Here is a 26,433-nt window from a genome sequence, read left to right as displayed (position 1 = left end):
CAACACACACTGATTGTCAACTTTCAGTTCAAGAACACAAAACCCTACACATACATTTCCACGGAACCATTTAATAAAAACATTGAAGTTTTACTGTGGGAAAATTTGATTCTTTTGGTGCCAAGTCTAATATCATATCTGCACTGTTTTGAGCAACAAACTGGAGCACTGAAGTCTTGTCATGCAACCCAGATGAGCAGGGGTAAGAGAGGGGAGGGTGAGGGGTGGAGGGAGTGACAATGGATTCATGTAGGTTATTAGCTGAAGACATTTTAATATTTATGAAGTACTCTTTTTTAACACAGTCTTTCTTAGGATCCAGTTACAGAGAGCTGCGTCACCCTTTAGATCACATGGTAATTGTTGCTATTTCAAGGATCAAGTCTTGGAAAGTGGCAAAAGCCCCCCTGCCTTCCCCCACACTTCTTTTGTACCATTTAAGTGTTGGACAGTGATAACTGTATGATGGAAGGAGAGCTGACACACTGATCAAACGGTTTGGGAGCCCAGAGGACTGTGTGTACCCCCCCCAATGGAGTGAATCTGGCGGATATGAAAGGAGGAAGGACAGCTGTAATTGGTTTCTCAATGAAAGATAATCACCTATTCCCAGCAGAGGGTTCGGATTAGCACTCAGCATCTCCTCTCCACTGACTTCAGATTTCTCTGCGTCCGTTTGCAGTCCATTCAGCAGTAAGTGGATCGAAGAAAGCTGTTCACCACCCATTACTGGCAGCAGATTTCTCCGCTCACTTCTTGAGAAGCTTCATTCACTCAGCGCTCGCCTTCCTGGTCGCTGCTGCGGGCTAACAAAGTTAGCCAAGGGTGGAAAATGAGCGAGCTGGAAGGGGACTTTGCCAAGATTCTGCAGCTGAAGGAAGAGCGAATAAAAGAGCTGGAGAAGCGATTGTCGGAGAAGGAAGAGGAGATCCAGGAGCTCAAAAGAAAACTGCACAAATGCCAGTCCGTGCTGCCAGTGCCTACCACCCACATCGGACCCCGCACCACGCGGGCGCAGGGCATCTCCGCCGAGCCCCAGACCTACAGGTCTTTCCACGACCTCAGACAGGCCTTTAGGAAGTTCACCAAATCGGAGAGGTAGGACCCGCCGCGGGGGCTGGGGACGGGCGGGCGGACGGACAGCGCTCTCTGCCCTGCGGGCCGCAGCATCCCCTTAGCCGCCAGCGGGGCGGATTGAGCGGGGAAGTGTGTGTGTGTGTGGGGGGGGAGAGATGGGGATAGGCGGGGGCTAGCGAGCCCCTCTCTCCTCGGCGCTCCTCGCCCTGCGGCCAGGGGACAAGGAGCCGCGAGACTCCCGGGCAGGAGTTTCTGGTGCCAGCTGGGGAAGAGTCCGACCACGCGGGGAGGTGAATGGGGGGAGTCGCCCTGCGGCGGAGCCTCGCAAAGTTTCTCTGGATTCTTGCAGAAATCACGGGCTCCCCCACTCCCTCCTGCCGCGGGGGCGGCGGGGCAGCCCGCGGGCGGGGGGCGGCTGAGCGTGCCTGGGCTCCACGGGCATGCTCAGTAACCACCCCGGTCCCGAGCGCGGCCCTCCCCGCCGCTGGGCGGACACCGCGACTCGCTCCCCGGCCCGGCGTGGGGTGGGCGCGGCGCGCACGGCCGCCGGGAGGCAGCGCCAAGAGGCAGAAGCGGCTTCCCGCTGCCTCCAGCCTGGCGGCTGCTGCCAGGCTCCGTCCCGGACACCGGAGAAGCCCCATCGATCGCTGCAGCATTAGAGGCGCTGCGGCCGGCGGCGAGCGGAAGCGCAGAGCGCATTAGGGGCTTTTAGGCGCTGCGAGAGCCGCGCGCTATCGAGTATCCCATTAACCCGGCGGCTCCCCGGGGAGCGCTGGGCTGGGGGGTGGGGCTGGCACGCTGACGGGAACAGGCTCAGCGGGGACAGCTGGGGGCAGGGGGGTTGGGTAACCCCAGCGCGCGCCCCCTCCCCTGCTGCTCCCCGGCCCGGCCAAGCTGGCAGCAATGGCCTCTCAGGCGGGGCGGCCAACTGTGGGCCGCCGTAGTCTGCAGCCCCGGGGCTACTCCCTCCCGCTCCCCCGCCAGCTGCGCTGGGAGTGCTCCCTCGGGCCCTGGTGCGGAGGCGACCGCCTCGGAACTGGGGAGCGGTGAGGGGGCGCGTCCCCGTGGCCGGTGTGAGAAAGGAGCGGGAGCCTGTGTTGCAGCCAGAGCCCGGCTGGGGGCCAGAAGGGGGTGATTAAAATTTGGCTTCTTCCCTAAGCTGCTGTCTCTGGCTCCGTGTGTGTGTGTGTGTGTGTGTGTGAGAGAGAGAGATGCTCATTTCCTGTGTGGGAGGGACGGCTCAGTGGTTAGAGCATTGGCCTTGTGAACCCACGCTCCGAGCTCAATCGCTGAGGGGCCATTTGGGGGTATGGGGCAAAGAAAAAAATCTGTCAGGGATGGGGATAGGCCCCGGTATGAGGGCAGGGGGCAGGACTCCATGACCTCTCAAGGTCTCTTCCAGCTCTAATGAGGTAGACAGGTCTTGGCCCCTGGCTCTTTAAGAAACTGTTGATTTGGGTATGTGCCTGATCTCCCCAACTTCAGTGGTGCCTTTGCTACATTTCACCAGGGCGTTTTAATTGCTGCTTGAGGACTGGTTTATTTTTAAATTCCTCCCAGTCGGACAGTCCTGCTTTTCAGGCTGGAGGGGGTTCCAGCAAGGCTTGAAAGAGGGCACTGTGGATCTCGAATTAAAATTCATTTGGCCTAGCAATGTGGCATTTCAAGTGATAATTGTCAAGTGTGTGACAGTCCCACTGGAAAAGCCTTTAAAAATACCTGGTATGGAAGTAGCAGCCACCAGCCCCCCTCCTGCTGCCTCCAAAGTTGAGAAAAGCTCCGTGTGTGGAGGTATCCTCTAGCTCCAGACAGATTATTCATTCAATTAGGTGTGTCAAAGCACATATTTTTATTGCAATGTGCTTTACGAGTACGTCCCCACTTCCTTCTCTTTCTGGTTTACACTAGGACAGAGGGTAAACTTTTCCACTCATGAGCCCAAATACTGCTTTAGAATGGAAACCATAAAGTTTATTTTCAGCAGGCTGACTCACTATAGTGTAAAGAGTTATGACAAGTATAATATATGGACATAGCAATGGTTGGAATTGGAGGTGGGGGTTGCTCCAAAATATCTGAAGTAGCAGTATACCAAACAATGCCTTTTTTTTGTCCTTTGTCAGAAAATATGGCTGATGAGTCTGAATGAGCCAAATGTTTTATTCAGAAATCAGGTGTTGGTAAAATAAAGGTGTACCCTTCAAATTTCACATTCAGCTATAAATGTTTATTTTTTTAAACATTGGTTCTGTTGGGTTTGCTGGCTAAAAGTTGAAGAAATCTTGATAGGTGTATTGGAGCTAAAAGAGACAGTTTTATAGAATGACTGAGCCTCAAGCACTGTGCCCAGTGACAGCTGTTTAAAATTATAGTATCCTCATTGACATTTTATTTTTTTTTAATTGCTGGACCACTGGGAGGTTTGTCTTCAACTGCAGAATTAATGTACTGTACGTTTTTGTTCACATTTTAGCACCTGAACAATACACATTTTTATTGTTACTGTCATGGTGTTAAAAATATTTGATCAATCATAGAAAAAGATCAAACAAAATGTATTGATAAAAAGATCAAACAAACAAACTCCTCTAACTAGAAACTATAATCACTACTCGAATGCCTTATGATACACTGTCCAGATTTACTTATGTTAGTGGAGAGTGCGGTATTAAAACCTCCGTACATATGACCTCATTGGGAAAGAGAATAAAGAGATCTTGTCTCTTAGGCTATTTCAAGCATAAAATGACATTATTGAGAAAATATAAAGTAAAAATCTACTGACTGAATAAGGTCTGTGGACATTTGGAAATTCATAGTATCGATCAGACTATTGACATATACAGCATTATCTGAATCTCTATTAAGAATTACATTGACCTCATATTCCATGGATGAGAGAGTTGTCCATTAAAAATAAAAAAGCTAAGTTCAGTATTGGTAGTGCACCCTTTAAATTAAAATCATCATTTCTTTCACAACAGCTGTTTCTGAAACGTTTTCTTCAACAGAAGCTATAGCCAAGCCTTTGCAATATGTGAGCTCCAAAAATGGGAAGATCTGAACTTTTTTTAGTTTGGCCAAATTATCCATAAAGAAATCAGCTTGGATCATGAGCTACTTTGGTTGGCACTTCAGAAAATTGCTCTGCATTGCACATACACACATGCATGTAAAATAGAACAGCATGGCACAAAACAATGGAATGTTTTTATAGGGCCGGTGCTGAGGTCCATTGAGCCAAACTGTAAATACTATATACAATAAGCCATTTAAAGTCAAGGAGTGCTGCAGTACCCCTATACACATAGTTCCAGACCCTGTAGCTCCTGATCTTCTCCTTACATCCCTCTCTTCCTGTGTTTTCCCTTTAATGTTGAGCATCACCCATTCTCCCTGTGGCTCAGACATGTCTTTGGCTTGGCCTAAGGGCCTCAGAAGGGAGGGGTGGGAGTGGGGAAGTGGACAATCGGCCTGGGGCTCAGCATTTCAAAGTGGCCTGGAGCTCTGGCTGCAGCTGCTGCTACATTGGCAGCAATGTGGCCAGAACTCCAAGCCCCTTTGAAACCTTGTGGCAGTACTGTTTCATCTGCCCATAGCTGTCAAGGATTGTGGGGAGGTGGGATAGCGCTGTGGTAACAGGCAGTGCTGAGGGCTGACTGCTCTTGGCCCCAGGCCTCCCTTTCACCTTGCCCCAGAGTCCATAGCACCTGTCAGTGCTGCTGCTTGACTGTCACCTTTGACCCATGAACCCAGATAACGTTGAAATTTTGTCAATTCTTCCTGTGTAATACTCCAAAGTAACTCCAAGATTCAGCTTCTGCTCTCTTCCCATGTTGCCAAAACTTGTGTTCAAGCTTTGATGATCTCATGTCGCCTTTGGTTTGTAACTACAACTTGATAACAGCCAGAGGTCACTAGCTACTATGGCCTGGCTAGAGGTCACACACATCCTATTATATTCATTGTTTTGTCTCTTTTACCCTGCCCTGCCTAATTTTGTTCCATCCACCTTTTTTTTTTTTTTTTTTTTTTTGGCTCTTACCCTGTTAGTTCTTTGGGACAGGGGCTGTCATTTCTTATGTTGACATTGCCTAGCAAAATTTGGCCAATCTTTCTGAGGCCTTTCCTGCCATAGGGCAGAGATGACTTCCTAGTTCAGTGATACTTCTGCACATGCATTCCAGAAATCTCAGTGACTTTTTATATTGTTGCACTAGGTTCACATTTAGTTTATTCTCTATCATTTCTTAGTCTCTTTCAGCATTCCTACTTTTTCAATCTCTTGCACATTATCTGGGTTTGGAGACTGTTTTTATCACACCTGTTTATGTTTTTAGTCTTGTTCACGAGAGGTGCTTCAATTTTCCATAGCAGTTGAAGGAGCTCAGTATCTAACAGGATCAGATACTATTTCTTGAACATATTTCCAGTTTGGTAATAATATGCAGAATTTTAACATTGTTAATGGTAACTGTATGATTCCTATGCCCTTATTGGTGGTTGCAACACTTTTCAATTTAGTATCTGAAACTATGTCTATACAGCAGTGTTATTCCTGAATAAACTATTCTGGAAGAGGTATACTAGAATAGCTAATTCCAAAATAGTGCAGCTACACACACAACACATTTTGAAATAGCACTCAGCTATATGAAATAGAGCGTCTACACACACTAGTGTCTATTTAAAAATAAAGCTATTGAACGCACTATGGCTAATTTCAAAATATGCTCTATTCACTGTCTACACAGCTGCTATTTCTAAATACCTGTTTTGAAATATGTGCCATTCCTCTTGGAATGAGGCTTACCTATTTTGAAATAAGACAACTGCTATTTCAAAATTATAGCGAAATATCGGTGCGTTGTGTAGACACTCAGGCTACATCTATACTACAGAGATCTTTCAAAAGAAGACTTGCTAGAAGATCTCTTCCAAACCAACTTATTTCAAAAGAGTATGACCACACACAAAACAGTAATCTGCTCTTTCAAAAGAGATCATCCACACAGCCCCCACTCTTTTAAAAGAACTGGCCAGGGATTGAAGATCAGGTTCCACGAGGACTGCTGTTCTGGAAAAAAAGGGCCTGCGGAGTGTCTACACACATTTTCTTTCAAAAGAAGGTGTTCTTCCTGAAACAGGAGTCAAAGAACACTTTAGAAAGGAGTGCTGTGTTCTTTCAATTTACTTTTGAAAGAATGCTTTTTGTGTGTGTAGACACTCCGTGGGATCTTTCAAAAGAGTCCTCTCCTTGCTAGTGTGAATGCAGCCTCTTTTGCAATAACAGCTGCTATTTCAAAATAATTTTTGTTGCGTACACATACCCTGACAGTTTAAGGATTTGCGTTCTTGTTCCATATAATTAATCAAGTTAAATGAGACTGAGTTCAATAATGATCCTTGAAGCATTTACTGACCAATTTCCTTCTTTCTCCTCCATTTGCACCCAATTTAATATGTTGAAAATAAGAGTATCATTCCTAACAATATTTTTGCTTCATAGGTTATACATCAAATCCATAAAGCTCTGCTGTATCTGTGGATTTGTCTTATATCTGTGGGTGTCTGCATGTGTGGATGTGGATGCAGCTCTCTGTGGATAATTTTTATGGATTTTGTTACCAGTTTTGTAAGCATTCAGGATTCTACAAATCTAACTTTTCAAATATACCGGTCAAAAAGTCACAATGTTTCTCTGAAGTCTTGGTATATTGCATGATCTCACTATGTTTTGTTTGGCCATTAAGCCTCAACCCTTCAGTTGACCAAAACAGACCCTGTTTGTGTGGAATGTTTATAAACACATGATACTTATTAAACATGTAGGAACATAAATACTAATTGAATTCAGTGCTTTGTTTCAAATTTTAATAGGGTTAAAAATTATAGTTGTGGGATTGTACTTTCAGGGTAGATGTAGTATCATTTTTTTCTAAGTATCTCAATGATTCTCTGACTTTTTACCTAAAATAGCCAATAGTTCAATTGAATTGAATTCAATGTTAACTGAAATTGATTTGGAGATTACAGGATAAGGCTGTTTTCTAAATCAGGAGATGACTTCCATGTAATAGAAGCCAACAAGATATTAAGGCCAATATTGACATCAGCCTACCCTTAAGTTTTTAGTTGTTTTCAATTTATTCCTTTAGGGCTTTATCCGTGGACGTCAGTGGGAACCTTTGTAACTGCAGTATATACAAATGCATCTGAAATCCTTATACTAAACAATAAGTAAATATAATATAAATTTTGAAAAGCAGTTATCTTACTGAGAGAAGAAAACAATAGTTTGTAGATCTGAAATGCATTTGGTAGAACATTAATATTGTAGTGCTGTATTCTATTTCATACACAGTTCAATGGGTCAGCATTTTAAAGACTTGCTATGATCTGAAGAAATTTTGGTTAAAATAGAAATATTTCTACTTGCATATAAAAGGCTTTTTCTGTAATAGCAATTCTCTCTTTTTTGCCTTAATCATATTGTGCATTAAAGATGTGCACCTATAAGACAATGGCTGGTTTTTTTTTTAAACGTCTTTATTGAGGAGTAATTTGTTTTCACACAACAGTGTCTGTGTTACAGGCAAGCATCCTGAGAAAACTCTCAACTATACTACTCCAAAGTAATATCTTTCTCACATAATGTAACTTATAGTGAAACAAACCAGCAGTCATGTAGCACTTTAAAGACTAACAAATAAATCACATAATAAATTATTAGAATACAGACTAATACGGCTACCTCTCTGTTATAAGTTACGGTGAGAAAAGGAAAGCACTCTTGCATACACTTGTGTAGACTTGTGAATATTCTGCTCTATAATAAAACATTACAAACTTTGTAAATAGTCATCCTATGTGTGATGCCATATAGTGTGTATCTGTATGGTCTTCTAAAAACTGCCATTCTTTCTAATTTTGGGAATGGTGCCTGTAAGTATGTTCCAGAAATAAAGTGCTTGTTCATAAATCTTATGGGAATATTTTGAGGAAGGAGTCGTGATGCCCATGGAGATAGAAATACATTTAGGCAATGGTTACACTAGTGAGTTTTGCCAACAAAACCCCAGTTTTGTTGACAAAACTGGCGGAACATCCACACACAAAATACCTTTTGTCGACAAAACTCAGCACTTTTGCCAGCAGTGTTCTGTGTCTCAGCCATGTGTCATAACGCTGCTGTCAACAGATTCTGTGTACTAAAACGCTGTGTGGATGCTCTGGGGAGCCCCTTCTCTTGACAGACAGGGCATCCAGAACAATGGGCAGCTCTGTGTTCTGCGCTTCTGGTTGCCTGTTTTGTCGAGAGTGGCCGGGCAGTCCAGTTGCTCTGCCAACAGAGTGTAACACTCTTCTGATTGGCTTTTGTGTGTGGCCACACTCTGCCGACAGACATTTTGTCAGGAAATCTCTTCCAACAGTGACTTTTTTTTTTTTTTTTTAACAGAGTGCTGTAGTGTAATAGTAGCCTTTGTGTTCTGTGGACTGCGGCGGGATGGGTGGGGGAAGGGGCGGAACCGATGGTGGTAAAAATAATATCTCGTCAGTGATGATAGCATGTAACGTTCTGTATTTGTGTGTTTTATGTTCGTGAATGCTGTGTGTGTATAAATCCTATGTGTATAGATACAAAGTAGTAGATGACGTCTAAAGATTTGTCATCTAGTTGCTGCTTATCTGAATCTAAAATGGGGGAAAAAAATCCCCTAAATTATTTCATCTGTAGTTTAGTAACAGTTTGGTGTCTAGCAACTTGGTATCAAGGCACATCAATAATGTTGGAGAAAGTGGGTAGTATTTCTGGTTGTTAGGCAAAACTCTTAGGCACTCTGTAAACACTGAGCACTTTTCACATACGAAGCAGTGCAGAATTTTAAAGTTTTGGTGCCTAAAGCCGTAGAGAGGTCCTTAATGGGATTTTCAAAAACCTCTGTTTTACTGTTCGCACAATAAAGTAGGAAAATGGAAATGATCTGTGAACTGTAAAATTTGTGCAAGGAGTGTATTTCAAACTATTCAAAGGTGTTCTTGCTTTAAGTTCAGAAAGGAGAATTAGAGGTTTGCCACAAGATGGCAGTGAGACTTAATGTTTAACACACAATTTTGGGGTGTATTTTTGTGTCAGTCAAAAATTCCGGTTTTATTCGTTGCATAACTGCTTGTTCTCATGATAAGCAGAAATCATTCAGCTGTCCAGAAACAATAAACCAGACAGTCTTAATTTCTATGTCTTTGACTTGTTTAATATGTCAAACTATAGGAAAAGAATGTGTGACAGGAATACTGTATTAGCTATCTTCAATACTGTTACATTTCAAGATATGCCTGTATGGTGCATGGATTTAGCTCTGCAAATGTGCTCTCAGGCAACATTGTTGATGAATTCCCCATAACTCCATATCAATAATATTATGAATAAAATTGTCTATTTTTCTTGCAATATTTAATCAAGTACATACAATCTAGGGTCTAGAATCTGACCTTAAGTGCAGCCCTGAACACTCTGTGGTGGTGTGTAAATTACACCAGTTTAGGGATAGTCCCAGGAAATATTGTGACCCATGAAAACACACACCACTGAGTCAAGTTCTTCCTGCTCCCAGAAGCTAGTTACTTGCTGACCTTTATTACTAGTGATAATATGATTGCTCATACTGGCTTGTCCACTATAGCCAAGAGTCTCTTCATTCCCTGCTGCCTTCCATCCCACTTGCTCTGAGGCATAAGCAGTTTAAAAGCATTGCTTATTCCTATCTTCCTAGATTCAAGGCGTTGGAAGTTTCTTAAGGATACTTTTTGCTCCTTTTGCATGTGCATTGGCATCTAGTCCTAAAGTTTTTGCATCTTCTGTTAAGGTAGAAAGAACCCATTTTCCATAGTTGAGCTACCACAGTAGGCAGGATGAGTTAATATGAGATCATGTCTAATTCACTGCAATATGTTGAATCTATATTCCCTTGGAGAATACCCTTCAGCCTTCTTGTATGAAACATCGTTAATCGAGCTGTACCTGTGCATCTACTCACAAGAGCAGCCAAGAAGCAGGAAGTGAAGTAATCATTCTTGTGCCATGGCTTCTGTGTTATACACTTGATAGAGGCTTAATATTGTGCATTAATACATCTACAAAGCAAAACTTGACTTGTGCTAAGGTTAAGTATCTAAGGAAAAGGAAGGATATTCAGAACTAAGGCTTTCACTGTGTCATGCATAATATTTCTAGGTTTTAGGATCACTTGCTGATAGAGATGGAATGGTTTCCCTAAAACAATATTTTCTTGATTTGTGAGTGTGTGTGTGTGTGTGTGTGTCATGTTAAAGCTGGTTATAGAATGGCCTTGAATTATTTTTCAGTGTGTTTGCTATTTCCATTTGGCTTTAAATCTTTACTAAAATAAAAACTCTGTAAAGGTTACTGTAAATGGACATGGAACTCTTATTTTCAGTATAATTACTGTAGTTTCTCTTTTGAGATTGTAAAGGCTTTCTTAAATATTTTATGATCTTTACATCTGAGCCTCTGTCCAAGGTGCTTTTGGGTGTATCACAATAGGTCAAGCCTGATAATGTTCCTAGATAATTGCAATGTGCAGAAAACAGTTACAGATGGTTAATAGTCAACCAGATAGCTAGCGAAAGAATATCATTTTTGTCTAGGTTAGCCGCAACAACATACTCAGGAACAGTGTAATTGTTTTAAAAGATTAAAAAGAAAGTCTCCATGTTAGTCATCCCACATGTCACTGATATAGCACCATCTGGCTTCAGTCAGTTACGACAGGACATACTGTAAGTACTTAGTCTGTAGCTGATTGACACACAAGATCGCAATGGTTTCATTAGAATCAGTAGCCTCTCTCATGGCAACTTGTACTTTATTCTACAGATCCTTTCACAGAAAATAATACAGCGTGCTAAAAAGCCCCATGACATTTTTCATGCAAGTTAATTGCTGTGTGCATTCAACTGCTACTTCTAAAAGTTAAATTGCTCTTATGTAGTTTTATTTAAATAATAAGGAACAACTTTACCTTTGATTCCATACCTGCTCCCCACAAAAATCAAAAGAAAAAAAATACTCACCCCTCCCTTTTGCTAATTCAGAAAGCCTGGTCTTCATAGGTGATGATTTTCCTTGCCTTTGAAAAGCAGCTAGTATGTACCTGAAACAGTTGTATTATTTGATTAACAGCCCTAGCATCTTGCAGGCCTAGAGAGAAGATAATGTGTTATAGGAACTCTTCTGTAACTTAAAAATATATAGGAACATTCTGAAAAGAATATCTGAACCTAAGCCTGAGCCCAGAAATCTTTCCTGACTAATTCTTTCTCATTCAAGTTATCCTGTTGAATTCTGTTGTGCAGCAGTTTAAACTCAGCTAGTTTTGTAAGCTTTTAGAAAAGTAAGCAAGATTGCAGACAAGTAGACTTATTAACTGGATCACAAGCTAAAATAACTCCAGGTACACACATGGGTTGGTATAACCATGAGCTGAAAGATCCTAGAAAAGAGGAAAAGCTTATAGTTGAAAATCACTGAAATGTGCTGTGGTTGATTTTAATGGGCTGAGACTGCCATCCTCTTCTGAGCTTTCTTTTACGTGAGGAGCACTGACAAGAATAGAGGGATGGGTGAAATGCAAGGAGTGAATTTCACTGTCACATCTAACAACCCAATCACCTCCTGAAAGCAATCATGAACTATTCTGCTTTTTGTTGCCCTGATTCTGGAAGGCAGGTTATCAGACTAGGTCATTGGATGACATCAACAGCTTCAGTTAAATCCTGCGCAACACTAGGAATGTGAGCTGGGGGTTCTTGCTGTTACCCACTCCCACATGTTACTTCACTATTCCCTGTTTACCTTTGTATACTTCTGCCTCCTTCTACTAAGAGTGTGGCAGAGCCGCCTAAGATAATTTCACCTCTGAAATACTGCTATGGCCATGTGTCCAGAAAGGCAAGCTAAGCAAAGCCTTCAGGCCACGTTTAGATTTTGTTGACAGAACGTGCATCCACGCTGCAGATTTGTTGGCAGAGATCTGCCAGTTGGGAGTATTCTGTTGACCTCTCTACACCTTGTTCCATGAGGAAGAAGTGTTGTCTTAACAGAGGGGTTTGTTCTGATATTTGGTCCCACGTGGATGGGCCAAATGTTGGAAAAGCCTCTCCTAACAGAACTGTCGGCAAAAGACATGTAAATGCATTGTGCAATATGTGCATCTTTTACCAACAGTTCACAGCAATCTAGACAGCCCCACTTATGGAAGTGCCAGTCAGTTTTTTTTTATTAGGTCTTGGAACGATTGGTCAGACTGTGGGTTTGGTCTGTTTCTCCAGCAGTGGGGTTGTAAGTGTCAGCAGTAGAGATAGAAATTGCGTTTTTCTATCTGTACTATTCTTGTCTCTCCCCTTTTGTATGTCTTTTTTAATTTTCTTGAAAGAAACAGAATTGAACCTGAACAACAGTTTGACTATCCAAATTAATGCTTTCTCTTTTCACCACAAAAAAGTTAATACTACTTTTCACTCCACATAAAATGTTAGGAAAAAGGAGTAAAGGATATCATCACAATGAGTCTATCTTAATGCTCTAACTTCCTGTTTTCTATGTCTTTAGTAAAAGGCTAAAAAGATTTTTAATCAGTTTGACATAAAACTCTGGACCACACTTAGTTGTTTAATGATAACAGAGTTAACAAGAGCTCAAGATGCCCACATATCAACACACCACTTAGACTGCACTTGGAAACAAAAAAAGGATAATCCTCTCTGTTCATCTGCCAATACAGAGCTGTCCACAGTAGTATATTCTTACGTGCTTTGTTCTGCCCACTTTTAAATTATTTAAGTGATAGGACTTCCACTGCTTCCCTGGGGAAACCAACCCACAGTCAAACAGACTTCACTGAAGTCGAGAGATTACCAAAAGGCGTAATGTAGCTTTAGCCTAGAAAAGTTGTTCTTGTTTTGGTTATGAATACCTAAGTATTCTATATAACTTTATCATAGCGTTGCCTGTGACCATGTCCACAGTTGTTAACTGTTTCTGTCTCAAATGTTTGATCTCAGTTTAAATATAAAACAGGAAAGTCCTCGAGATGGAGAATACTATTTTTCAAAATAACATTTGGATATTATAGAAGTTCAATCTGGAGTTTGGAAAGGGGAATATATCTCTCTATTGCTTTTGAGCAATACATAGATTTAGACATATGGTATTGTAGGCTACTCAGCTACAGCAGGGCTTTTTTAATCTTGTAGAATGTAGTTCTCATAAGAACTTTACATTATCACATGGAGGAATTTTTATATTATAAACACCATTTTTTTATATTCAGTGGGCAAACTAGTAAACAAAGCTCTCTCTTCAGCCTGACAAACCTAGGAAAAAACCCTCCCAAGATACCTGTTCAGTTAGATGCTGCTCCTGGAATATATTTTGCACAGGTCATTCTGTGACAATGTTGTAATACATGTTGACTTGATTGCTTCAAAAATTATTTAAACATTTTGTTATTTAGCTTTTTAATTATTGCATTCATGGAAGTTCTTTAAACATGTGTTCCCTTTGAATTTAACAATCTGTAGGTGAATGTAGTTAATTAGGTGGATAGTAGGAAAGGACTAACAAATGAAAACAAAGAAAATTCTACATAAAATCCCAAAGTTTCCATTTTAGCAGAAGGAAGCTAACATATCACTGCTTGTAAACACCAGGATTCATAAGCACAATTTTGACTTTGTATTCTGGGGTAAAATTCACCTCACCCCCAATGTACAGCCTGTGCAAATAGGCTTTCAGAAGGACACTGCACGAGGGTTGTGGAGGAGATTTTAAGGGAGTCACTGCTTCAAGCCATGGGCCATGGCCACTGTTACACAGTATATGGATACGACAATTTATGATGCATTCTAACAATGTCTTTCACTGTGGTCACTGTTCCCTCTATTCACACCTCACTGGAACTTTTGAATTCAAATCTAAATAGGAGAGAGGAGAGAGAGAGAGAGACATGATAGTGGTCTCTCTGTATTACAACAGGGAATAAAGAATTCCTGAAATTTACTTCTACCTCCTGATTTTTTTCCTGCCCACAAAATCTATCTAATCTATATTTCGAAGCCACCCATTATCTTAGTTTTGCTGGTGTGGGGGATGGAGGGGCAACAACTCTCATGACAAAAACCTACTAGGAGGGTGACTGTGGTTGATAACTCCTCACATTTTCCCAGGGTGAAGTTAACCCTAACCCTCTCTGGTACCAAGGAAAGAGAATTTCAGTACCTTGCTCTTGATTTTGGTACTCTGTGAAACCGCCATCAAGCCCAGTACCTATGGGTAGTGTGGTACTGCTTCTTTGCATACCAGTGATCTTGCACACAAACCTATGTGGCAGTAACTGACTTACTCTGCCTCCTAACTAAATGAAGAGACAAAGGTAGTACTGTTGCTGCTGGCTGTCCAGGCTTTTCAGCTATCACAGTTGCATGGCTAGGGTTGCTACAGTCAATGACCTTGGTAATGACAAAAAAGTAAACACTTTCCTTGGTTCAGAGGCCTGTAGAACTGGTACCATGAGGCCTTCAATCCCTAAATAATTCACATCCCCAGTTTTAGCACACAGGCTTGCCAACTTCCTGACCAAACAAAACTGAACATTTTTTGCCCTGCCCATATTTCTAAGTTCCTGCCACACTCATGTCATCTCTCCTCCCTCTGTCACTCACTCTTTCCCACTCTCAGTCACTTGCTCATTTTCACCAGGCTGGGGAGGGTCCTTTTTGGACCAGATGTTCAGTCAAAACCAGACACCTGATCATCCTACAGATAGGCATCCCGGAGCTCTCACCTACTTTGTCATGGTGTTTGGCACTGACAATGAAAGATTTCCTGGTACCAAACCTTTGTGGAGCGCTCTACTCCTTGGGAAGCTTTTCCAGTACTGATGATGATTTCCAACTGACTGCCTATTGCCTGATTTCCAGCAGCTCAGATGCAAAGTTTTGCATTATTGGTCACGTAGACTCTGAACCCATTTCTCAAACTGTACAGTTTGTGAGTCATCTGAGTGGAATACATCTCTGCAACCCCTCAAAGAGGAATAACAAGTTTTACTAACCTGTTTTCTAATGGTTGTTCATGAGATGTGGGTGCAGACATGTATTCTATAGCTTTCTTTCTGTTTCTTTTCCATTGTAATTTTACACCAACTGCTCTGAGATAAAGTTACTGAGAGTGAGGTTAGGGTGCCACCGATCTCATATAGTCTCTTGAGGAAACATGAGGAGATGCACTTGGCATGAACAAACTTTAGTGGCATGCACATCTGCACCCACATCTCAACGAACTATCACAGAGCAGGTTAGTAACTGCTTTTGTTAAAAGAGCGCATATGTTGTTAGAATGTACAAGTTGGGATATGAGCTACATAGTTCAAGGAACTGTTTCTTTGTAAAAAGAACATAAGTTAATTTTTGTATGTGTGTACATCCATAGTGCAAAATGATACACTGATTTGTTTCACTCTTCTCTCCTTCTGAAGTAAATGATTTTTGAATGGGGGGACAAAACTCCATGCTGATTTTGATCCAAGATGTCCATCTGAGGTAGCACAGCTATTCCTATTTTGAGGCTAGGTTTCTGAAAAAGGCTTTGAATAAAGTGAAACAGACTTGTGGCAAGTGTGACTCTCTTTTTTTTCTGTAACCAGAATTAGCTCATCAAATAGTATTAGGCCAAATGAATAGCTTTTTAATTGAATACATAGTTTCTCTTTTATTAGGTCTGCCTTTATAGTAAATGGGCCTGTTAGTTATCTTCTAGACATTACAATGATTCTGATTCGTTTACTTACAAGTGAATTGACTAACATTTTTCTCTTGATTGTAAATTTGTACCAGAATAGGAAATCTATATTTTAAGAAGTCCCTTAATACCACTTTTATGAAGGAAGGCATATTAAGAGGACATTTCAAAAAATCATTGTTGCAGCACATTTGGTCTGTCTGCTGAGGCATTTCTTAAGACTGGGTACTGAAAGATTTAAGTGAAAAGCCATTCCAGATGTCTAATAGAAATATGGTAAATGTTTAAAATACATATATCATTAAGAAATCAAAGTAATTAAAGAATGCAAGTTTCTCAGTTCAAAAACATATCTCTTGCAGACTGAACAGATGAACTGGAGCTTTTCTTCTATTTTTAACTTTCTAAAACAGCTGCATCATCAGCAGTTTTTACTAATACAGCAACATGTGTTCATAGTACTTCACACTGAGAAGACACTGTCTCTAAGGAAATTATGATTTGGAATAGCTAAGACAATGTCAGAGAACATCTTTCTAAAAGTGGGCTAATACTACAAAGTCTGACTACTTGCTCCAGTTTTTCAATGGCTTGGTATATGCTTGGACTGCTTTTGCGTTTGCTTTTTTTTGCAGCATTGGGGTTCTCAATATATAGTGATGCACAGTTTCACAGAATGTGCACACCTAAGTACTTGTACCACTGTTATTGCAAGAGACTCAGTACTATATATTTTATGTGATCAGTTACAACCCAGCACAGGCAGCTTTGAATCTACAGACTGTTGAATGCTCTTGATGAACTAGTCACAATCTTTAAAATGAAAATAAGGTTGCTTTAAATTGTTTAAATTCAGCTAGTGAAGCGCTAGATTTGCTCAGACTTCTTAAAAATCAAATCTGCCAATTATTAAGAATTGTTCATTCAGCTTTGATTTATACAGTGTAAGGCCCTCAGGTTTCTTGATTTCCACATTTTAAAATAAATATTTAATTGTCATTAAGTGGCACGAGAACGTGGGTTTCTTTTGACCATGTATTTGAGAGAGTTGCAGTTTGAGCAGGTATTTGGAGCTAAGGACAGCCAAATAAGGCATAGGACACTCACCAGATCATTCCGGCTCTCCTTAGGAAATATATATATGAGAGGGCACAGAAGTGGTTATGGAAGTATACAATCTGTGTGTGAAAAGAAGTGGCAAACCCATAGGGCTTTACTGGTAACAGAGAGGCAGGGATAGAGATATATAGAACCAGGAAGGTAAAGTTGAGTTTGACTACTTATTATCTCTCCATACAAATTTATGGAAAAACTATTTCCCAAACATTGAAATGCTTAGCCTCAAAGCCAAAAAATGTATGCTAAGAGGAAATAACTTTAATGTGACAATTTAAAAATCATTTTTAAAAGTTTTAAAAAAACTAATTTTTTCTTAAAGAAAATTGAAAACAGTTTCAAACAGTATTGGAAGGTATTGTGAACATTTTATTATTTTTGCTGCCAATCTGAAGCTGCTGTACCAACGAAATCATCAGAGATGAAAAAGATAATTGCAAGGATCACTTTATTGATTTTTTTCCCCCGATTAATATGCATTTCTACTTAGTTTTTTTCTTTAATGCAACTGTATGACTCAACCAAATTTTTATGTTAAGAACATAAGAATGGCAATATTAGGTCTGACCAATGGTCCCTCTAGCCCAGTGGGCAGTTCAGAGGCAATGAAAAGAACAGTGCAACTATCAAGTGATCTTTCCATCAGTCAGACCCAGTGCTTCTTATTTTACCATTTATATGCATATATGCAATGTGTCCACATTTAAATTCTTAATTTTTTTATGCTTTGCATAGTGGGTATTGGTATAATATGAATATTTAGTTCTTTTTATCTTGTGTTATTTATCCTACAGTAATTCTTTTAATTACTGGAAGAAAAAAATGACTGTGGAATATTCCGAGATCCCAAATGAAACCCCCAAAGCTCTCTGAATGACCTGGAATTCATACAGAAGTTTGACAGCATATGCCATTACGCCATTGAATAGGACTAATTATAATGCAGAAGTGCAATTATGGTAATTGGAATCAATCAGTGGCTGTGCAACTGACAGGCCCCATAAGAAATGACACTGAATGTGTCCAAAAGGAAGGTTTCCAGTTTTGGATATTTTTGTATTGCTTTGAAGAATCCCCTTAAGTGAAAGTAGCATAACATTAGGCATTTTAACAACTCTAGAGCCAGATCCTGGAATTTGGCCTGAGCCAGAATTGCTGGATTGGACGGCTAGTTTAAAATTTTGCTATAAGTGGACATTTTTCATCTTCATCATTTACTCTTTCATCGAGGTAACAGGTTGTGTTGGAATTAATAGCTTTGTGATATATATGAGGGAGTTTGCAAAAATATGTGCTGTTGATTTCTAAACACATTAGTTTCTGTAATAGTATTTTCCAAAGTTTTTTAAAGAATAGTGTGCAAGACAGTATATAACATACTTACAGATAATCTTTCGTGGAAGAAACAAGATTTTAAGTACATAAGAAAAGTGAATCAAGCTGTTAGCATGCTTTGAAAAAAAGAGTGGGTGCTTCTAAATTCTGAGTACACTTTCATTTTATTTTACATTATAAAACTGTAGTGATGTAATTAAAGGACTGATTTGTTTAACCTCTGTAGGAGTGTGTCTTTTTCTGCACACCCAGGTGTGTGTTGGTATTTTATCAGTTGACACTGAGGAGGTTCCACCTCCTTTGTCCAGCACTCTTGGGACCTGACTAGTCCTAGATGAAGGAATTCCCTGCTCCAGCCACCGAGTCTGCTGCCCTCTCCTGTTTCCCCTCCTACTTACCTCCAGCCCCAGGGCCCCCCGTACATTCTGCCGGACCTTGGCCTCTGCTGGGCCAACACTGGCCTGGCCTTCTCCAGCACCAGAGGCTGGTTCCAACCGACATTGGACATGGCCTCAGCCACGGCACCAGCTCTGCCCCAAATGGGCTGCCAGCATGGCCCCAGGGCCACAGGCACAGCCCAGGCCCTGCAGAGGCCAGCTCCAACCCTAGCCAGAGTGCTGGACACCGCCCCAGCCCTGGAGGCACTGGCCCTAGCCCAGAGGCTGGCTTTGGACTGGCCAGGTTGCTGGCATGGCTCCCACCTTGCGGGTGCTTGGTGCAGGCCTGGCCAGGCTGCCTGCATGTCCCCAGCCCTGTAGGCACCAGGTGCAGCCCTGGCTCTGTGAAGGCTGGCTCCTGCCAGCTGTTGCATCTGGCCAGGGATTCAAGCCCCACTAGGCTCCCCTGCTTGAGGCAACTGGGCTCCTGATACTTACCTCACAACCCTGGGTCTTTGGTCGAGTAACACCCATGAGCCTGCTGGATGATGGATGTTTCCGGACAAGAGAATTCTGGTTTTGGGATGTTTAACAGATACCATATATTTTTGCGGAACATGTGAAGTCTCGATTCTGGTCTGGCAATAAGGATCACAACTGTTGAAAGAACAACAAGAAAGGACCAAACTGAATCAAGAGACGGTGTTTTCAAAAAAATATTTCCAGAGCTGAAAAATTCTTTAACCCTGAAGTCCTTGGACTACTTCTCTGCCAGCATGAACCCCTAGCTCAGACTAGAATCTTGATCCTCAGTTTTTGGAGGAGGGAGAGGTGACTTTGGTAGTGCTGGGTCAGTTGATTTGACTTGCTTGTTTTTCATCATCCAAGAGGAGAAATGTTCTTATTTTCCAGTGTGGACAGCCAGATATAAATTATAGATACTATGCATTTAAATAAGATATGTAGCAGGAGGAAACAAACCCTCAGGCATAAAGAAAAGCATCATTGGCCGCGTCTACACATGCCAGCTACTTCGAAGTAGCTGTGCCAACTTCGAAATAGCGCCCGTCACGGCTACACGTGGCGGGCGCTATTTCGAAGTTGACATCGACATAAGGCGGCGAGACGTCAAAATCGCTATCCCCATCAGGAGATGGGAATAGCGCCCTACTTCGACGTTCAACGTCGAAGTAGGGAACGTGTAGTCGTTGCGCATCCTGCAACATTGAAATAGCGGGGTCCGCCATGGCCATGGCGGCCATCAGCTGAGGGGTTGAGAGACGCTCTCTCCAGTCCCTGAGCTTGATGGTCGCTGTGTGCAGTGGCCCCTTAAAGGTCCCCGCCCCCTGCCTTCCTGTGCAGGAAGCTGAGAGAGCATGCAGGTGGCAGCCCAGCCACACGGACAGCCTGTACACTCCTCTGCAGCCACCAGAACCCCCTAGTGCTGCGATGGCTGCCCCCCAGCCCCCTAAGCACCCCCAGGGCACCCCCCCCAAGGGGAGCCAGGGCTCCCAGACCAGCAGCCACGCTGGGAAGTGGCAGCAGGGCCCCTCCTGGATGGAGGCCAAGCTTCGGGACCTGCTGGGGCTCTGGAGTGAGGAGGAGGTGCTCCAGGTAATGGGGAGCAAGAGGCGGAAAGCGGATGCGTTCAGTCGGCTGGACAAGAGCCTGGCCGCCCCGGGGTCACCCTGCCCGCACTCTGGATCATGTCCGCAGTAAAGTGAAGGAGCTGCGGCAGGGTTACACCCGGGCCCGGGATGCGGCCGGCCGATCTGGGGCCGCCCCCGTCACTTGCCCCTTTTACAGGGAGCTCAGGGCCATCCTGGGCCCCCGGCACACCTCCTCCCCTCCGGCCACTCTTGATACCTCGGCCGATGAGCCCCGGAGGCGGAGTCCGCCCCGGAGGCAAGCCCCGCACCCCGGGGACCCCCCCAGGAGCCCACCCCTGGGGCACTGGAGGAGGAGGAGGAGGACGGGGAGTCCTCCTCCAGCGACGCAGGGCTCCGGATCCACATCCTGTCCCGGAGCTCCAGCAGGGCGTCCGCCCACTGGGTGTCCCCCGACCGTGGGAGCAGACCATCAGGTATGTACCCCCCCGGTACACACCCCCGTGGTTGAGGGGCGGGGGTAATAGATATGACCAGGGCCCTCCACATGCCCAGATGACCATGGCCTCAAGGACAGCAGTGGCATGTCCCTCACAGGAGTGCATCAGCCCCTGCCGCCCCAGCAGGACAGTGCCATGCCCCATCCCTGGGGATGGGGGGAGCGGAACCTAGGGTCCCCCGGGGGGAGGGGGTGGGACACCCATCATCATCATCATCAGCAGCAGCAGCAGCAGCAGCAGCAGCATCTCCTGGGGACGGGGATGGGGAACCTGCAGCAGAGGGATGGGGGGACAAGGGCCATGGCTCGGGGCCCACACTAACGGCTGTCTCCACTCTTCTTCCCCCCCGTGTTCCACAGCTGCACCATTGGAAGGACCGGAGAGCGCTGGTGAGGTGTCAGTGGTCCCGGAGAGCCCACCGGGGCCATCACTCCAGGCCAGCTCCTTGGCGGAGCACCGACCAGCCCCATGGCGGGGACAACAGCGGAGCCAGCCCCACTCCTGGACGGCGATGGATCCCCAGCTGCTGGAGATCCACCGTCAGCAGCTGGAGGTCACCAAGCAGCGCCTGCGGGTGGAGGAGCAGCACCTTCAACTTCAGGAGCGGGCGCTGGCCTGGTGCCAGGAGGCATGGGGGGCCTTTATGCAGACATTCGAGCGTATCGTGGACTACCTGGCCCCCCATGCCGTGCCGGCCGCTGCTCTGCCCGCCCTGCCTGCTCCACCCGCCGCTCCACCCACTGCTCCATCCACCGTCACACTGCCACCCGCCACCGAGGGCCCTTCCGCCGAGGGGTACCTGGGGCCAGCTGACACCCGCCGGCCTTATCTCCCAGTCCACTCGGCCCACAGCCAGCCCCGGCCAGGGCTGAGGCCGAGGCGTGGGTCGTGGCTGCCCACCCCCAGCGCTGGACATTAGGGGGTGTGGGGCCCAGGACATGCCCCCCCTTTGTCTATATCCCCTTCAGTTTTATCTTCTTTTGTAAGTAGTTTCTATTAGACCCCTGTTGTTATGTTGTTATGCTGATACCTGCCCCACCACGTACATAGTTCTCCCCTTCCTTGTCTTCCCCTTTTTTTCTTTCATCTTATCTGACTTATAATATAATATATATATATATATATATATATATGTAATATTTATTTGGCCTGTAAGTAGTTAGTTAAGATAATAATAATGAGAGTTCAACATATATCTGGTTTGACGAACAAATGTCTGCTTTTATTTACAAGAAAAGTGTGGGGGGGTGCTCTTGGGTGCTCTGTGGTGTGGGCGTAGGGGCAGGGAGTGTTGTGGAGGATGGTGGGGTGCAGTGCGGGGGTCTGCCAGCATTCAGCCCGCGGCCTCATCGAAATGGGCCTGCAGGGCCTCCTGGACCCGGGTCCCTTCGGGGTCCACCTGGCGACTGGGGGCAGCAGGTGGCTGCACATCGGCCCTGCCAGCCTCCACAGCCCAGCCCTGAAAGAAGGCCTCCCCCTTGCTCTCCACCAGGTTGTGGAGTGCGCTGCATGCGCCCACAATCTGGGGGATGTTGGTGGGGCCCGCATCAAGGTGGGTGAGGAGACACCTCCAGCACCCTTTGAGGCGGCCAAATGTGCGCTCCACCACCTGGCACGCGTGGTTCAGGCGCATGTTGAAGCGCTCCTGGCTGGCTGACAGGTGGCCCGTGTACGGGTGCATGAGCCAGGGCCAGAGGGGGTATGCCGCATCTGCGATGACACAGCGGGGCATGGTGGTGTCCCACATAGGGATCTCCCGCTGGGGGATGTAGGTCCCCGCCTCCAGCCGGCGGCACAGGCCCGAGTTCCGGAATACTCGGGCGTCATGGGTACTGCCAGGCCAGCCCACATAAATGTCCAGGAAATGGCCCCGGCTGTCCAACAAGGCCTGGAGGACCACAGAATGGTAGCCCTTCCTGTTTAGGTAGCGTCCTCCACTGTGCTCCGGGGCGCGGATGGGGATGTGGGTCCCATCCAGAGCCCTGAAGCAATTGCGGAAGCCCAGGGTGGCAAACCCCGCGATGGCAGCATCCGGGTCCCCAAGCCTCACGAGCCTGTGGAGGAGCAGGGCGTTGATGGCACAGACGACCTGCAGGGGAAGCACATGGGAGAGCACCAATGAGGGGTGTGCAGGGTGTGTGTGGCCCTCCCCTGCCAGGGCTGTCTCCCCCTCCCCCTGTGGATCCTCTTACCTCCATTAGGACAGCCCCAACGGTGGCCTTGCCGATGCCAAACTGCTGGCCCATGGATCGGTAGCTGTCTGGAGTGGCCAGCTTCCAGACAGCGATGCTGACCCGTTTCTCGACGCTGAGGGCACGCCGCATGGCGGTGTCCTGGTGCCTCAGTGCGGGGGTGAGCCACTGGTATAGCTCCAGAAATGTCTGCTGGCTCATCCGAAAGTTCTGGAGCCAGCGGTCGTTGTTCCACTCTCCGAGCACCAGCCGCTCCCACCAGTCGGTGCTGGTGGGGTAGCTCCACAGCCGGCGGCGTATGAGGCGGGGGGGGGTGGCGGGGTGCTGCAGGGTTGGGGGTTGCATCCTCTTCCCCTGTGGGCAGCTCCTCCTCTGTGGCAAGGATGTGCTCAGCTGCCTCCTGCATGGCATGGAGCAGGGCGAGCACTGCTCCTACAGGGGCGGCTGGGTGGACCTCTGGCGGCGGCTGCTGCTGCTGCTGTTGCTGCTGCTGCTGGGGGTCCATGACTGCGTCGCTCGAGGTGTTGATGCCTATGGCTCTGCAGACCGCGTGCTGTGCAGGCTGTGTGTGTCTGGGAGGGGCCCTTTAAGGGAGCGGCTAGCTGTTGCCCTGGAAGCGCTAGTCCGCCCTGTGACCCTGTCTGAAGCTGTTCCTGGCACCTTTATTTCGATGTGTGCTACTTTGGTGTGTAGACATTCCCTCGCAGCGCCTGTTTCGATGTGGTGCTGCCCAATGTGGACTGCACCAGCCCTGGAGGATGGGTAGATGTTATTCATCGAAATAGCTTATTTCGCTGTAGCGTTCACGTGTAGACGTAGCCATTCTGTTCTTCCTTGTTCAAGGATTGCACAGAACCTTAATACATCTAGTGCATATACTTAGTAAAGAGGTTAAAGGAAGGTACTTTACATGTTCAAATCCATTGATTTTTTTTTCTTCTTACATAATTCTGACCTTCAATGGAGTTATTCCAGCAGAGAATTTGCCTCAGATCCTTTCCCTTCTTATCCTCCCCCCTCTTTTTCTTCCTGCCAGTTTTATGGCTATCTGCTGAGCAATTTTCTCAGATTCAGAATTATCTGGTTGCTCCCCTCTTCCAGGAAGAAATTCCGCCTAGATAGTAAAACTAGTTTTTGATATAGTCAAACTCTTGACATATTTCCAATCCATGTTCTGGAGGCATGTTGTTGGATCTTTTTTGTTTTGTCTCTGGCTTCCTTGGGGACTCATATCCATAATATATGGTACTACTTACGTAATTTTTAGTCAAGCTTTTGATGTGTCACACATGACATTCTCATAAGCAAACTAGGGAAATATGATCCAAATGAAATTACTACAAGCATGGGCACACAATGCATTGAAAGACTGTGCTAAAAGTAGTTGCCAGTGGTTCATTGTCATAGTTGGAGGGAATATCCAGTGGGGTCCTAGAAATGGCAGTCATGAGACCACTGCTACTCAGTAAGTTCATTCCTGACTTAGATAATGGGGTAGAGAATATACTTTGCAGATGACCTTATGCTGGAGGAGTTGCTGTGACTTTGGAGAATAGAAGAAGAATTCAGAAGGACTTTGATGAACTGAAGAATTGCATTGGTTTTAACAAGATGAAATTCAGTCAAGACAAATGCAATGTAATATTTACGATGGAAAAATCAAAGGTACAACTACAAAATAGGGAATAATTGGCAAGAGGCAGCACTGCTGAAAAGGATCTGGGAAATATAGTGGTGCAGATGAGGGGAAAAAAAGGCTAATACCTTTCTGGGGTATATTAACAGAACTGTCATATGTAAAATGTAGGAGGTAATTGTCTTACTCTTCTTGGTGCTGAAGCACTGTTTCCAGTTCTGGACACTACGCTTTAGGAAACATGGACATATTAGAGTCCAGTGACAGCAACAAGAATTAGAAAACCTGGTTTATAAGGAAAGGTTAAGAATGGGTATGTTTAGTCTTGAGAACAAAAGACTGAGAGGGGTTTACAACAGTACTTAAATACATCCATGGAAAGAAAGACCAGTAGTAATCGGCTTAATCTGCAGAAAGGGAGTGTGACATTACCCAGGGTACAATCTGGACTGTTAACAGCTGTGCCCCCTCAATTCTCCAGCCTTGGGTTCATTTCACATTTTCTTTGCTGTGAGCATAACCAGTCCTTGTTGGTGCTCTCTGCCTCTACTGTGTAAATTGTTCCGTTATACTGTGAGTGCTGTGGGCAACCACTCTTAAATTACGCTGCAGGACAATGCCAGAACATTCCCAGTCCTGCATTTTTTGCCCCTGAAACTCTATAGTGTTCTTTTTGAACAGCTCAAGCTCATACTCCTATAAAGCCTGTCATTTTATGAGAAAATGATATACACAAATCCTTTCCACTTAAGTGGAGTTTCCCAAACTCTTGACTCCAAACACACTGGTTTAGATAAAGTAAGTTTATTAACTGCAGAAAGATAGATTGCAAGTGATTACTAGTAACGAGGCATAAAATTCAAAACCGGTTAAAAAGAAATAAGATAAACCACAACTAATACCTCACTTGACAAACTAAGTGAATTCAAAGCAACGTATTTTGCCACAAGTTCTAACAGTCTTATTGGCTGAATTCCTTTCTTCCTGGATCTGTTCCTGTCCAAATGATGTTTCCTTGTCCTTCGAGTGTTGCTGATGCCATGAGCACAGATGAGAAGAGAGATGAATTGGGGTGTCTGTTCAACAGTGTTTATATTTTTTAGTCTCTTCTTTGAAACCCATTTCTAGCTCAGGAGACGCAGTCTGTGTGGATGGGAACTCCACTGTTTCTTTGCCAAATTATATATTTCTTTGACACACCCTTTCTCCTGCCAGAGTGGCTGCTTAACTAGGTGATAGTCCTTTTAACGATGTTGACACCTGGCTGATATATCAGTTTGCCTGTGGCTTCTGAGGAACTGGGTTGTGACTGCTTCCAGATTTGGAATATGTCCTCTTAGTAACACCATTCAGTAGAATCTGATAACTTTACATTCAGTGTTACCACCTATATTTTACCAGGGACAATAATGATTAGAAAATTGTGCGTTTTCAGATGATACCTTACCAGACATAATACATTTAAAAAATGTTGCATAGCCTTGAAAAAGGGGATACAGACTGTCATGGGGAGATTTTGATTAGATATTAGGAAAAGCTTTTGACTGTAAGGGTAGTTCAGATATGGAATAGGCTTCTAAGGGAGGTAATTGATTCCCATCAATGCAGATTTTTTAAATAGGTTAGACAAAGACCTGTTGGGGATAGTCCAGGGTTAGTTGGGCCTGCTGCAGCCCAAGGGGCTGGACTGGATATCTGTCAAGGTCCCTTCCCACTCTATATTTCTATGATTATATTTTTCTGTATAATCACTACAGGAAGGCATTTGGTAA

At 44.5% G+C, this 26,433-nt stretch overlaps 1 protein-coding gene across 1 annotated transcript in view; it reads left to right on the top strand.

Annotated features, from left to right (window-relative positions):
- The first annotated feature begins 403 nt into the window (after nt 1-403).
- The window catches only part of PRKG1 (protein kinase cGMP-dependent 1), an 880,390-nt gene continuing 854,360 nt past the window's right edge, over nt 404-26,433 (top strand). Inside the window, exon 1 of the mRNA XM_075000323.1 lies at nt 404-1,098. Coding sequence (XP_074856424.1) covers nt 833-1,098 — 266 coding nt within the window. The 5' untranslated portion in view covers nt 404-832. The remainder of the gene's footprint in view (nt 1,099-26,433) is intronic.

The sequence above is a fragment of the Carettochelys insculpta genome, chromosome 7 (assembly GCF_033958435.1).
Source record: "Carettochelys insculpta isolate YL-2023 chromosome 7, ASM3395843v1, whole genome shotgun sequence".
In the NCBI taxonomy this organism is placed as follows: Eukaryota; Metazoa; Chordata; order Testudines; family Carettochelyidae; genus Carettochelys; species Carettochelys insculpta.
The sequence above is the reverse complement of the archived record's forward strand: the minus strand, read 5'-3'. Positions and strand labels throughout refer to the sequence as shown.